General features: G+C 68.0%; 1 protein-coding gene across 3 annotated transcripts in view; it reads right to left on the minus strand.

Moving 5' to 3' along the window:
* Positions 1 to 14,185, minus strand: part of PTCH2 (patched 2) — a 43,409-nt gene extending 29,224 nt beyond the window's left edge. Inside the window, exons 1-2 of one of the 3 annotated variants that reach the window (XM_075935843.1) lie at positions 13,797 to 14,183; positions 13,078 to 13,270 (exon numbers count right to left, since the gene is read on the minus strand). In XM_075935843.1, coding sequence (XP_075791958.1) covers positions 13,078 to 13,270; positions 13,797 to 13,886 — 283 coding nt within the window. In that variant the 5' untranslated portion in view covers positions 13,887 to 14,183. Of the gene's footprint in view, positions 1 to 11,353; positions 11,500 to 13,077; positions 13,271 to 13,796 lie in introns of those variants that run through there. The other 2 variants (XM_075935845.1, XM_075935844.1) reach the window with 2 other exon arrangements.
* Positions 14,186 to 15,114: the final 929 nt, after the last annotated feature.

The raw sequence follows: 15,114 nt of genomic DNA on the forward strand, positions 1-15,114 counted from the left end.
CCTTCCTCCTTGTGACACCCTTTTAGATATTTGAAAACCGCTATCATGTCCCCCCTTAATCTTCTTTTTTCCAAACTAAACAAGCCCAGTTCATGAAGCCTGGCTTCATAGGTCATGTTCTCTAGACCTTTAATCATTCTTGTCGCTCTTCTCTGGACCCTTTCCAATTTCTCCACATCTTTCTTGAAATGTGGCGCCCAGAACTGGACACAGTACTCCAGCTGAGGCCTAACTAGTGCAGAGTAGAGCAGCAGAATGACTTCACGAGTTTTGCTTACAACACACCTGTTGATACAACCTAGAATCATATTTGCTTTTTTTGCAACAGCATCACACTGTTGACTCATATTCAACTTGTGGTCCACTATGACTCCTAGATCCCTTTCCGCCATGCTCCTTCCTAGACAGTCGCTTCCCATCTTGTATGTATGGAACTGATTGTTCCTTCCTAAGTGGAGCACTTTGCATTTCTCTTTATTAAACCTCATCCTGTTTACCTCTGACCATTTCTCTAACTTGCTAAGGTCATTTTAAATTATGTTCCTAGTTTTCATGTTTATAAAAGGGGGTTACAAGGAGGAGGGAGAAAAATTGTTCCCCTTGGCCTCTGGTGACAGGACAAGGAGCAAGGGGCTGAAACTGCAGCAAGGGAGGTTGAGGTTGGACATTAGAGAAAACTTCCTCCCTGTCCGGGTGGTGAAACGCTGGGATAAGTTGCCTGGGGGGTTGTGGAATCTCCATCGCTGGAGATTTGTAAGAGCAGGTTGGCCAGACGCCTGGCAGAGACGAGCTAGATCAGGGCTGTCAAGGACTGTGGACCACATGTGAACCGCCAGAGACCACAACGTCTTTTTATTTCCTTATTCTCATTCTTGTTGCTGGGTTGGTGATATTTTCTCTGGAGTCTGGAATTTGATTACCAGGGTTCCCCCATGTAACCCACAACAGCGCCACGCACAGCCCAGGGCCCCCCATGTAACCCACAACAGTGCCACGCACAGCTCAGGGCCCCCCATGTAACCCACAACAGCGCCACGCACAGCCCAGGGCCCCCCCATGTAACCCACAACAGCGCCACGCACAGCCCAGGGCCCCCCATGTAACCCACAACAGCGCCACGCACAGCCCAGGGCCCCCCATGTAACCCACAACAGCGCCACGCACAGCCCAGGGCCCCCCATGTAACCCACAACAGCGCCACGCACAGCTCAGGGCCCCCCATGTAACCCACAACAGCGCCACGCACAGCTCAGGGCCCCCCATGTAACCCACAACAGCGCCACGCACAGCTCAGGACCCCCCATGTAACCCACAACAGCGCCACGCACAGCTCAGGACCCCCCCACGTAACCCACAACAGCGCCACGCACAGCTCAGGACCCCCCACGTAACCCACAACAGCGCCACGCACAGCTCAGGGCCCCCCACGTAACCCACAACAGCGCCACGCACAGCTCAGGACCCCCCACGTAACCCACAACAGCGCCACGCACAGCCCAGGGCCCCCCATGTAACCCACAACAGCGCCACGCACAGCTCAGGGCCCCCCATGTAACCCACAACAGCGCCACGCACAGCTCAGGGCCCCCCATGTAACCCACAACAGCGCCACGCACAGCTCAGGGCCCCCCATGTAACCCACAACAGCGCCACGCACAGCTCAGGGCCCCCCATGTAACCCACAACAGCGCCACGCACAGCCCAGGGCCCCCCATGTAACCCACAACAGCGCCACGCACAGCCCAGGGCCCCCCATGTAACCCACAACAGCGCCACGCACAGCTCAGGGCCCCCCATGTAACCCACAACAGCGCCACGCACAGCTCAGGGCCCCCCAGGTAACCCACAACAGCGCCACGCACAGCCCAGGACCCCCCATGTAACCCACAACAGCGCCACGCACAGCCCAGAGCCCCCCATGTAACCCACAACAGCGCCACGCACAGCCCACGGCCCCCCATGTAACCCACAACAGCGCCACGCACAGCTCAGGGCCCCCCATGTAACCCACAACAGCGCCACGCACAGCCCAGGGCCCCCCATGTAACCCACAACAGCGCCACGCACAGCTCAGGGCCCCCCATGTAACCCACAACAGCGCCACGCACAGCTCAGGGCCCCCCATGTAACCCACAACAGCGCCACGCACAGCTCAGGGCCCCCCATGTAACCCACAACAGCACCACGCACAGCTCAGGGCCCCCCAGGTAACCCACAACAGCGCCACGCACAGCTCAGGGCCCCCCAGGTAACCCACAACAGCGCCACGCACAGCTCAGGGCCCCCCAGGTAACCCACAACAGCGCCACACACAGCCCAGAGCCCCCCATGTAACCCACAACAGCGCCACGCACAGCCCACGGCCCCCCATGTAACCCACAACAGCGCCACGCACAGCCCACGGCCCCCCCATGTAACCCACAACAGCGCCACGCACAGCCCAGGACCCCCATGTAACCCACAACAGCGCCACGCACAGCTCAGGGCCCCCCATGTAACCCACAACAGCGCCACGCACAGCCCAGGGCCCCCCATGTAACCCACAACAGCGCCACGCACAGCCCAGGGCCCCCCATGTAACCCACAACAGCGCCACGCACAGCCCAGGGCCCCCCATGTAACCCACAACAGCGCCACGCACAGCCCAGGGCCCCCCATGTAACCCACAACAGCGCCACGCACAGCCCAGGGCCCCCCATGTAACCCACAACAGCGCCACGCACAGCCCAGGGCCCCCCATGTAACCCACAACAGCGCCACACACAGCCCAGGGCCCCCCATGTAACCCACAACAGCGCCACGCACAGCTCAGGGCCCCCCACGTAACCCACAACAGCACCACACACAGCCCAGAGCCCCCCACGTAACCCACAACAGCGCCACGCACAGCCCAGAGCCCCCCACGTAACCCACAACAGCGCCACGCACAGCTCAGGGCCCCCCCATGTAACCCACAACAGCGCCACGCACAGCCCAGGGCCCCCCCATGTAACCCACAACAGCGCCACACACAGCCCAGGGCCCCCCATGTAACCCACAACAGCGCCACACACAGCCCAGGGCCCCCCACGTAACCCACAACAGCGCCACGCACAGCCCAGGGCCCCCACGTAACCCACAACAGCGCCACGCACAGCTCAGGGCCCCCCATGTAACCCACAACAGCGCCACGCACAGCCCAGGGACCCCCATGTAACCCACAACAGCGCCACGCACAGCTCAGGGCCCCCCATGTAACCCACAACAGCGCCACGCACAGCTCAGGGCCCCCCATGTAACCCACAACAGCGCCACACACAGCCCAGGGCCCCCCACGTAACCCACAACAGCGCCACGCACAGCTCAGGGCCCCCCATGTAACCCACAACAGCGCCACGCACAGCCCAGGGCCCCCATGTAACCCACAACAGCGCCACGCACAGCTCAGGACCCCCCATGTAACCCACAACAGCGCCACACACAGCTCAGGGCCCCCCATGTAACCCACAACAGCGCCACACTTGGACCCTGACACTAAATAATTGCTTACACTGGCCAAGATGCCCTTAGTGCAGGGGACCAGCCCTTCCCGTCCTTCTGCCTCCAGGAAGCAGGACATCACATCACACACGACAAGACGCCTTTGGGCCTCTGGCACCATGGGCAGGGCAGAAACAGTCAGCTGGAGGCTTGCTCCCAGCCTCCCTTCCACCTGAAGTGCCACCCCCTCTGCGCCCCCTCCCCCCAGAGCCCAGCGCCCCCATGGCCGCCTGCCCCAGCCCCAGACTAGCACCCCCAGTCCCGGAGCGCCGGGAAGGCAGATGGCGGCGCAGGCCAAGCTGGGGCCACGTCACAGGGAGAGCCACAGAGCAGGACGCGGGGGGGGGGAGGGGGCGTGGCCATGCCTGGCTGTTTGGGGAGGCACAGCTTCCCCCAGTCTGTGGTACTCGCTGCCCATGTCCGGCACCTCACAACGACACACCGGGACATCACGGTCCCCCAGGCTGCGCTGCTCTTCAGCCTGGCTTCAATTCCCCTCTCTGCAGCTTTGGGCAAGTCCTGGGTGCGGCTCTGTGCCTCAGTTTCCCCAGCCATGCAATGGGGCCAGTCACCCTGTCCCTGTGCGTGAGCTGGGAGCACGCCGGGCGCGGGGCTGTGTCACTGAGCGCCCCATGCAGTACCTAGCACAACGGGGCCCAGATTTCAGCTGGGCGAAAGGTGCGGCTGTAATAGAGCTGGTAAGGGCCCCGTGTGTGCATGCCCCCAGGCTGTGCGCAGGAGGCCACAGGCTGCGCCGAGGGAAATTCGACAGTCTCCTCCCTCCAGGGCGCCCCCCCCAGGCCGTGCCCAGCGCCGTGCTCAGCGACGCGGCGGCAGGGAGGCGATCCGGGCGGGGGGGCTGTGTCGCTGCACCAGGCCGTGGCTGTCCTGCCCTGCTGGGCTCTCAGCACAAGGCGGCTGTGAGGACACGGGCCAGGCGCCCGTAACGGTCCCGCCGTCGGCCCAGCGCCAATGGGCTGCAGGGGCCAGCAAGGGCCTGGTCCAAAGCCCAGCGAGTCCCTGTCCACCCCCATGCGCTGCTCAGGCCGCAGAGAGAGGAGCCCCCCCCAGCGCTCCACTGGGGGCTGGCAGCCCAGCCCGCCCCGCGACAGGCCCCTTCAGGAGGCCCAGGGGCGGAGGTGGGGGGGACAAGTGACGCGGCCTCCCCCGGCCCCGGAGCTCACCCGCCCCGGCCCACGCGCTGCCTCAGCTCCCCAGCCGCGGCCCGCAAGGCAGCCGCGCACGCAGGCCGGGGGCCACCGTCAGAGTGTTGTGGGCCGGATTAGCGGGATTAGGGAGCGGGTGAAAGGAGCCGTGCTGCTCGGGAGGAAGCCGCGCCGAGGGCAGGCGAACAGAGCGTTCACCTGGCCCGCCCACGCCCGCCAGCCTCGCCTGTCACAACACGGCCGCCGGGGCAGGGGGGCAGAGAGTGCGGCCAGGCGGGCGCCCGGGGGGGGCACGGGAAGGGCGGGGGGCTCGCAGCCCCCCTCCAGCACAACCCCCGCCCGGCCGGCTGGCGGACAGACACCTCATTCGCCCCCCGTCTCTCACAACCCCTGCCCCCCAAAAGCAGCTTCTCCAGCTGCCTTTCTACCCAAAGCCGGCAACGGGCGACCGGCTTCCCCAGCCTGCCTGTTTCTACCCCGGCCTCTTATCCCCAGAAAGCCCCCGGGCTAGTGCTGGGGGCGGCTGCGGGGGAGGGGAACGGCCTCTCCCGAAGGAGCTCCCAGAGCCGGGAACGAGGGGCAACACGACCCCCCCAAAAAAGGGGGGGGGGAGTCGGTTGGGAACCATTCACGGCTCAGACTCCTGTCAGCGCTGACATAAATTTCCACTGGTGTTGGCATTTAGGCCTGAGCCATTTCCATATGTATGGGCTGCCTGGACTAATTATGCTAATCGTCCCCTCTGTCGGGCGCTGTGAAAGATGGCTGCATTAGGCACTCCACTGCCTGCTAATGCGCCTTCATGCGGGGCTGAGACACACATTCATCCCCCTCTGAATGGCGGAATTTTTCCACATTGCTGCCTTCATTCAGGCACGAAATGAAGGGTTTGAACTCGGACCACTTTTCCAGGCCCAGGGAGGAAGCAGAGAATACACCTCCCTTCTTGGCCCCCTCCCTGCCCCCCACCCCGCCCCAAACCCCGCAGACTCGCTCTCGCAGGGCCTTAAGAAAGCCACCCAACACCCCAGCACGTTCTCCATCCGACACAAGCAATCGGTCACTGGAGGGGGGTGAAGAGACCCAGCAGGGTACCTCCCCCTGCACCCCCCGAAAAAGAGATTTCTACCCCCGCGCAGCTTTGGCAAATGGAACCAGGCGCTGGCTCTGAGCAGGCTTCAGACAAGAAAGCGCCTTTCACAGCCAGCCCCGGCTGCAGGGGGACGCGGCTTCCGAGCAAATGTCACAGCGGAGGGAGCAGACAAAGCAGATTTGGAAGCTAATGGGGCAGGCTGGGGGGGTGTGGGAGTGCGGGGGGTGGGGGGGAGGGATCCTCCACTTGCTGCCTGAATACAAACCTGGCCTCTCTCACTGGCGTGGAGAGGGCAGCCTGCCCCGAAGGTCTGGGCTGGTGTAGGGGTCGCCCCTGCCCCCCAACAGAGCGGGGGGGGGGGGCGGGGGGATGCAGGGGCAGCTGAACAGACACCGGGATGCAAAGGTACCAGCTCAGCGCAGCGACCCCCACGAACACGTCCAGAGTCAAACCGGGCGCCCCCAGCCCCCTCCGAAGAACGAGGCCTCTGCGCGTCTCCCTGCCCCTCGGACGCCCTCGCCCCTCGCGCCGACATCTCCGGCCGTGGTGTCCTGCGCCCCCTGCTCTCTGTGCAGTCCAGGGACAGCCCCTCCCCCTGCAAGGCTGGCCCACCGCAGCATCCCAGGCAGCGAGCTCCGGTGGGCCTGGATCCCAGGAGGAGCCTGGTCCCTCCCGCCGGCCGGCTCCTCGCTCGGCCGTCAGCCCCCCCACACCTCTGCGGAGCCTGCCGTTAGCCAGGGGATCACCCAGGGACCTGCCCCCCGCAACCCCTGCTCCGCACACGCTGCCACCCCCCACCCCCGCGAGCCACGCCGGCTGTGCCCGAAACCAAGCCAGGCGGCTACGGACAGGCCACTGGGCCGGACACCAGGCCACCTGCACCTCCCCGTCCATCCCTGGCCTGGCAGGGCCCGGCGCTCTGGGTCTGAAGGCTTAGATCCCCAAGTGGGGTGCAGGGGCCCAGCATGCGCATCGGCCTCCAGGGGGCGCTGCTGCCCCAGAACTCAGGGCTGCGGAGGGGCGGTCTCAGTGGGGGTCACCGACTGGCACCCATCATACGGCTTCCCTCCAGCCTCCCCAGCCCCACAGGCCTCCTATGGCAGCTGCTCCCCACGGATACTCCCTTGTTCCCCTTCGCGGGACTCCCACAGCTGCCTCCCTTCCCCCCCTTCGTCCCGCCATGCCCTGCCCCCACTGATCCTCAGAGATCAGCTCAGACTCCCCCCCCCCACACTGGGGGGCACTCAGCCCCTCGCCCTCAGTCCTGCCCCCAGCGGGGGCGGTTCCACACCCCAGGTGTCTGGGAAGCGGCTGCGCTGGGCTGCCGGAGGCTACCCCAGCCTTCCCCTGACCCAGGCCTTGGCCCCATAAATCAGCCGCAGCCCGGCCCCCTGGCCCTGCAGACACACTCAGACGGCCAGGAACAGCTGCCAGGTGGCCAGGGAGAGCTCCCCACTCAGCCAGGGGGGTTCAAAGCCTCCAAGAGGCTAATTGCTTGAGAGGCACCTAATTGAACATTTCCCCAGGCGCTTCCCATGCGCTTTCCCATCCCACCGTGGGATCAGGCCGGTCGATAACCCCGGGGCCAGCGTCCACCTCAGCCCCTCTCCCCAGGCCGCCCCCGGGCTCCAGGGGCAGACGTCACCCACCACGGACCCGGTCCCCCAGTCTCCCCCGGGGAGCTCTCCCGCCAGGCTGTGCCACGGGACAGGATCGGGCCCCGCGCAGGCGCCCCGAGGAGCAAACGACTGCACGACAAGGCTGCTTTGAAAGTCTGGCAGGGGCCTGGGCGTCGGGCCGAGAAAGGGCCGAAGGGGCACCCAGGCCACCCCGTCCGGCCTCCTGTAATCTCAGCGTGCACTAGCCCAGCGCCGACGGGTCACCGCGCTCGAGAGACTCGCTTCTACGTGCCACTGGCGGAGACGGGGCGGGGGGCCCCCCAGTGCAGGGAAGTGTGTACCTGCGAGAAACACATGGGACCTGCACCCAGACGCTGCAGACGGGGCCGGATTAAGCAGGGGGCTAGCCGGACAGCTGCCCGGGCGCCAACCTCTGGGGGGCGCCTGATGGCAGCTGTAAGGGGCACAGTGCGCTGGGGGCAGAGCCGCACCCGGGGCGCAGGAGTGGCTCGAGCCGGCCCTGGCTGCAAAGCAAGGCAAAGCAGTCCCACGGTCCCTGCCAATCCGACCGGGGAGGGCGGGATCTCTTCGTGGCCCCACATGTGGCATGGACCGGCCAGCCACAGCTTCAGGGGCGTGTGATCGGTGCCGTCCCGAAGCCCGGCCTCACCCAGCCGCACCGCCTGTCTCCAGCCGGGGCCGTGCCCCCTAGGAAGGAGAATCCCAGAATGCATTGGGAGAGGATCCCTTCCTGACCCCTGCTTGTGGCCAGCTGCAACCCTGAAGCATGAGCATCGCCGGGCCCGGCCCCAGCTTCACAAGGGGTCCCACCGGACAGTCGTCGGGCTCCTGCCCTCTCCCCGAACTCGGCACGCCGGGAGGCTGCTCCGGAGCCTCGCCCCTTTGACGGGGAGAAACTTTCTTCCAGCTCCCAGCCTGGGCGCCCCGGGCTGGTTCGTGCCCGTTTGGTGCCGTGCCAGCTCCGCCCTCCTGCTTAATGAGCTCGTCGCCCTGCCTCAGCGGGGCTACCCGGGGGCATTGCGAGGGCGTGACGATGAGCCCCTCTCGGCCCCGGCCCCAGCCCCCCATTCCCCGACCAGCCTCGTGGCCCTGCCTGCACCGGTCCCAGGCTGGGGGCTGCATCAGTAGCTGCCCAGCTCCACCCCCCGCCTCGCGCCCGGGCGGATCTGCTCCAGCCACTGCTCGGCGGCTGCTTTCCCATTTGCCTCACACGCAGCAGCTGGCCTGAGCCCAGAAAATCAAACCCCGCCCATGCCAGGGCAGGGACCTCTTGCTGCCCCCCGGCCTGCCTCACCCCTCAGCCTGCCCTTCCCCACCCTGTGCCCGGAGAGGCCGGAGCTGGACCAAGGCGTCCAGCCCAGCGGTTCCCAACCGAAACCCCTTCACAAACTTTTGGCGGACGGGACACATTGTATCTGCATATTTATTATGCAAATAATGAACAAGCAACTACAATGTTACTTGTCCATCAACGCCCGGCCCCCAGAGCCGCCGCGAACAGCCCGCTTCACTCGCCCCAGCCGGGCGGATTCCCAGCGGCCCTGGGCACCCGGGCTGGGGTACACCTGGCCCCTGAGTCCCCCAGTGCCAGCCCCAACCCCTAACGCCCCCCACCCCTCCACTGCCCCCCACCGCCAGCCACAGACCTGAGTCCCCTGCACTCAACCCCCCAGCGCCAGTCCCCTACCCCTTAGAGCCCCCCACCAGACCCCCCCAGTGCCAGCCCCAACCCCTAACGCCCCCCACCCCTCCACTGCCCCCCACTGCCAGCCACAGACCTGAGTCTCCTGCACTCAACCCCCCAGCGCCAGTCCCCTACCCCTTAGAGCCCCCCACCAGACCCCCCCAGTGCCAGCCCCAACCCCTAACACCCCCTCACCCCTCCACTGCCCCCCACCGCCAGCCACAGACCTGAGTCTCCTGCACCAACCCCTAACACCCCCTCACCCCTCCACTGCCCCCCACCGCCAGCCACAGACCCGAGTCCCCTGCACTCAACCCCCCAATGCCAGCCCCAACCCCTAACGCCCCCCACCCCTCCACTGCCCCCCACTGCCAGCCACAGGCCTGAGTCCCCTGCACCCAACCCCCCCAGTGCCAGCCCCCCACAAACCCCCCCAGTGCCAGCCTCCTGTTTTCAGAGCCCCACTGCACCCAACCCCCCGACTCCCTCCAGTGCCAGCCCCCAATATTAGCCCCATCCCCAGAGCCCCCCAGTGCCAGCCCCCCACCTCAGAGCCCCTCCGCTCCAGCTCTGGAGCCCCCAGTGCCTGCCCCGACCCCTCACCTAGCCGTGCACGGCCGCCCGGGTCACAGCTGTTCTAAGGCTGCCCCCTCCCCCGCCAGGCTCCACGCGGCCCTCCCGCCGCGCAGCGAACCGCTCTGCCATGTCTGGCAGGACTCGCCCCTCCCAACAGCCGCGGCGCCCAGCCCCCAGCCCCCAGCCCCACTGGTCTAGCCCCCGTGCCACATTACCAAGGGGCAGCCCTGGCTGGGGGTGCTGGGCGGGGCTGGCGGATGGGAGGGTGGCTCCCTGCAGAAAGGGCCATGCCCGGGTGCGGCTGTGGGCAAAAGCCGCCAAGCACAGACACAGCCAGGCTATGGATACCCCCAGCCCGGCCGCCCCTTCTCTGTGACGGCTCCTCGCCGGGGCACAGGCCGACGCCAGCCGCCCGCCGGGCCGCCCACAGCCCCTAGCGAGGAAGGGCAGGCGCTGAGGGCGGCAAACTCCCCTTTGGGAGGGGCCCGTCTCCCAGCTCCGGCTCACCCGCCCCGCCTGGCTCTCAGGCAGCAGAAAGGGCCCGGACGCCAGGAGGCCCAATTAAGCCAGGTCCCTGCACCCGGAGCTTGCCAGCCCCAGCCTCCCAGCCTGCTAAGCAAGGGCCCGATCCTCCAGCCACCACCACGGGCAAGCCGAGCCCACGGGCCGGGAGGGGCCTGCCACCCCAGAACAGAGCCAGATGCCCAAGGGGCTGCCAAGGTCTCTGCCGTCCCGTCCCTTGGTCCCGACAACGGCCCAGCCCTGAGCTGGGGGTCGCGGCAGCCGCCCGGCCTGCTCTGGGCTCTCCGCCCTGCAGGGCTTCGCGGTGCTTTGCCCGAGGCCCGGCGCAGGGGAGCCGACAGCACAAGGCCGGCCCAGCCGGGAGGGGCGTACGGGGTCGGCAGATCTCACGCCCTCGTCGGCAGCCCTTGGCCCTACACGCTGCTCATTCACGGCACTGGGTAGACGCCACCCCACCCACCTGGGTAAAGGCTCGGACGCCTTTTCCAGCTGGGGAAACTGAGGCACAGAGCGGCAGCAGGCGCTGCCCAAAGCCCAGCTGGCAAGTCAGAATTGGACCCCGCCTGACTCCTGTACCAAACACGTTCCTCTACCCCGCGCTGCCCATCACGGGCCCTGAGCCCCCACAGCCAGTGGATTGCGCCTTCGGGGGCCAACACGCTCCAGCACAGGGCCCCTGTGAGCCCGCCAGCCTGGCACCCGCTCCGGGCAGCACCTGGCGCAGGCTCGGGCAGGCAGAGCTCTCAGTCCCCGGCTTGCCCCTCCTCTGCCACTCCCCCCGCGTCTTGAGATGGACCCAGAGCAGCAGGAGGGAAGGCTCAGCCCCCCGGGGTTCCACGCACCCTCCTCCCACGATCCCCCCCATGGCGCCCGTTCCCATCACACCCGCCCTTGGAGACGCCCAGCCCAGCCCTCGCCCACCCAGGCCGCTTCCCTGCCCCGTTGCACCGGCGCCGAGCCCGGCCGCGGCCAGGCCCCAGCGAGCGAAATCGCACACGGTGCAGCCTCGCTTCGCCCGCCAAGCCACCGGGAGGGGCATTTCCTGTCAATAAATTCCCAACAGCTGCAGCTTGGGCCGGATCTCTCCTCCCCCCCCTCCCCAATCTCTGTGAGGCAGGGGAAGGGCGGGGGGGGGGGGGGGGCGAGTCCTCACCTCCTTTTCTGAGCAGCCGCCCAGACACCCCTCCCGGTTGTGTGAAACAGGTGTGTAAACTCTGCTGGCACCCCCGGCCCTGGGGGGAGGGGGGGAGGCTGGTTTAAAGGGCCGGGCGAGGAAAGTCGCTTCCATTGTTGAACCGAATCCAAGAGGAGCGCAGGACCACACAGGGAGCGAGGGGGCGGGAGGGAGGCGAGGGAGCAAAGATGGCTGACACAAGCAGAGGGTGTGAAGGGCCGAGCCACCCTGGCTGGGGAGAGGGGCGGCGAGAGGGGGCCCGCGGGCACCCCCGGGGCCGGAGGCCAGCGCCCCGAGAAGGGGCGCAGGAAGCGCCGCACGCCGCCCCGGCCGGGCGCAGAAATCCCGGCTGAACTAACAAAGGGATCGTGTTTCTCAAACGTTTCCACTCGGAAACGGGGCTTCGCTCCCGCCTGCGCCTGGCGTTCGGCTGCTCGCGCTCCGGCTGATTCCCGCTGCCCCGTGGCAGGCGCCTGGGCGGCCGGGCTCTGACAGCGCTGCCAGGCACCGGCCGGTCAGTGGGAAACGCAACAGCAGAGCAGGGCCCCGGGGGCAAGAAAGAATCCACACCTGTCCGGGCCGGCAGCCCGCACGCCAGGCAGCACCGCGCGCTCCGCCCCCGGCTGCATCCCCAAAGCTGCGCAACCCTCTCGTGGGGCCTCTGTCCCTGCATTTCACCCGGGCCACAGCCGAGGGGTCAGAGGCGAGAGCAAGGCAGGGATGAGCGTGTCTCCGTGTCATCACCGGGACGTTCACGGCCGTGCAAGAAGCACTCTCACATCTCGGCAGGGCGCGGGCAGGACCCCTCCTGGGACACTCCCACAGGCGCGCAGAGCCAACCCCCTCCAGAGTCCGGTTCCCAGCCCACGCTCAGCCATCTCCTGTCTAGGGCTGGGACCCACGGGGCATGGAAACCATTCCCCACAGCCCCTCTGCTGTGCCCTCCTGCCCCACTGCGCCCAGACAGCCCGGCCCCACAGTGCCCTTCTGCCCCACTGCGCCTGGACAGCCCTGCCCCACAGCGCCCTCCTGCCCCACTGCGCCTGGACAGTCCTGCCCCACAGTGCCCTCCTGCCCCACTGCGCCTGGACAGCCCTGCCCCACAGTGCCCTCCTGCCCCACTGCACCCAGACAGTCCTGCTCCCACAGTGCCCTCCTGCCCCACTGCGCCCAGACAGTCCTGCTCCCACAGTGCTCCCCGCCCCACTGCGCCCAGACAGTCCTGCTCCCACAGTGCTCCCCGCCCCACTGCGCCCAGACAGTCCTGCTCCCACAGTGCCCTCCTGCCCCACTGCGCCCAGACAGTCCTGCTCCCACAGTGCTCCCCGCCCCACTGCGCCCAGACAGTCCTGCTCCCACAGTGCCCTCCTGCCCCACTGCGCCCAGACAGCCCTGTCCCACAGTGTCTCCCACCCCACAGCAGCCCCCCACGCTACTGTGCCCAGACAGCCCTGCCCCACAGCGCCCTCCTGCCCCACTGCGCCCAGACAGTCCTGCCCCTCAGTGCCCTCCTGCCCCACTGCGCCCAGACAGTCCTGCCCCACAGCGCCCTCCTGCCCCACTGCACCCAGACAGCCCTGCCCCACAGTGCCCTCCTGCCCCACTGCGCCCAGACAGCCCTGCCCCACACCGGACCCCCACCCCACTGCGCCCGGACAGCCCTGCCCCACAGCGCCGCCCCCAACGCCCAGCCCGGCTCTTACCTTCCACCCAGAGCTGCTCCAGGTCGGTCTCGATGGCGGCGGCCCGCAGCCCCAGGGCCAGCGCGCCGAAGCCCAGCAGCCCCGCCAGCAGCACCTTGCCGCAGTGTCGCTGGATGCGGCAGCCCAGCGCGAAGAGCAGCGCCTGGAACCGGGCCCGCAGCCACAGCGGGGCGCGGGGGCCCCCGGCCCGGCCCTGCGGGGAGAGGCAGCGTTACGCACGGCCCGGCTCTGCCCGGGGTCCCAGGCGCACGGCTCCCGGCTGGCCCCGCGGGGCGGGGGCGGGGGGGGGGGGCACGGCAGGTGCTCCCCTTCTCCCGGGCGCCTGGGCCGCAGCTGGAGACCCCAGACCCCCCTTCTTCGCAGCGCCCCCGGGCAGCCCTGCCCCCGCCCCGCCGGCTCCCCCTGCTGCGCCCCCGCGCCTCGCTCGCTCCTCTCCCCGCTCCTGCCGCCCCCCCAGCCGGCCTGACCCTCCCGCGAGCTCCCCCCCGTGTCCCGCCCGGGGCCCCGGGGATGCGCCCCCGCTCGCCTGGCTCTCCCCGCGGCGAAGTCCTGGGGCATCTCCCTTCCCGGGGCCGCTCCGCACCCCGCGCCCCCGGCCGGGCACCAGGGCGCAGGCAGCTCTCCAAGCGGCTCCCTCGCCGAGCGCCCGGGCCGCGGGGGTGGGGCGGTTGGGTGCCGGCTTGGCCGCCCCCTCGGGCCGGTCTCTGCCGCCCGCTCACCTTGGGGATCCGCTTCAGCGCCGAGGCGGCTCCCGAGCCGGGCGGAGCGGAGCCCGGGGCGCGCTCTCCAGAGCGGGGCTCCGAGGCCATGGTCCGGCTCCGGCGGGGGACGAGCGAGGGCAGGCGGGCGCGGCAGGAGGGCGAGCGCGGTAATCCAGGGGGCAGCGGGCAGCATCCGAGGGCTCCGCTCTGCTCCGGGGGTCCCCGCCCCACATTATGTGGCCAGCCCCGGGGCCATGCGAGCGGGGCCCTGCGCCCTCCGGCCGGGCTGCGGTGCTGGGCGGCGAGGCGCAGCGGGGAAAAGCCCCTCGGAGCCGAGCCTCAGCGCTGCGCCGTGCGCCTCGGAGCCCGTCCCGGCCACATTTGGAGCCAGCCGCAGCCTCCCCTCCAGATCATGGGGGGCGGGGGGGTGATGGGAACGCGCTCCGGTTCCCATTGGCTAAGGAAGAGGCAAATTACTTTGCAAACATCTCCTATTATTAGCTGCTAAGCAACAGCTCGCCACAGCGGAGACGAGGGGAGACCACCCAGGCAGCCCCCGCGCTCCCCCCCGCCCGCAAATCAATGACGGCCGGGGCTGGAGGAGAAAAAAAACTTCGCTAAACACAGGAATTCTGCTCCAGAGCCTCTCAAACGCGGCAGCCTGGCTCGGCTTTATTTATTATTGCAGGGCCTGGCCCCCCGGAGGCAGCTGCAAACAGCCCCTCGCCAGGCGGGGAAGGGGGGCACCGAACAGCCTCCCCCTTACAGTGGCGCAGGGAGAATTGCGGGAGGGGGGGATAGTCCCTGGGCTTGGCACTGGAGCCTGCCTGATTTCAAAAAGAAACCCCAGGGAAGTTGCAGCGAAGGGGGCGCACAGAACACCAGCCACCGTCCTTTCCTAGAGGCCTGGGTGAGGGGCTGGCCGGGAGCAGGCGGGGTCACAGGCTCCGAAAGCAGGCTGGCTTCCTGCGGGGGGTGCAGCCGGTGAAGGGGGACAGACCCCCGGGCTCAGCGAGCCCCCCACTCGCCAGTGGCGCTGGGGGGGGAATGGCCTCTGTGATTCTCATGGGCCCTCCTGCTCAGGGACGGGGGTGCGGCTCCTTCCCCAGGACAGAGCGAGGGCCCTTGTCCCTGCCCCAGCCCTGGGGGTGGGAAGCCAGGGGGCAGCGCCATGCGCAAAGCCACATTTCCCCCCGCCAGATGTCGTGGCCGGTGCCCTGGGCAAGGCGGGCGGGAGGCAGAAGGGAAGGGGGCAGAGGAGCTCCGTGGCGGTGGCGGAGCAGGTGGTTGAACAGGGTGGCACAGGCAGGGCTCCCAGCCTGGCCCGGCCGGCTCT

Source organism: Pelodiscus sinensis, chromosome 9 (assembly GCF_049634645.1).
Source record: "Pelodiscus sinensis isolate JC-2024 chromosome 9, ASM4963464v1, whole genome shotgun sequence".
Taxonomy (NCBI): domain Eukaryota; kingdom Metazoa; phylum Chordata; order Testudines; family Trionychidae; genus Pelodiscus; species Pelodiscus sinensis.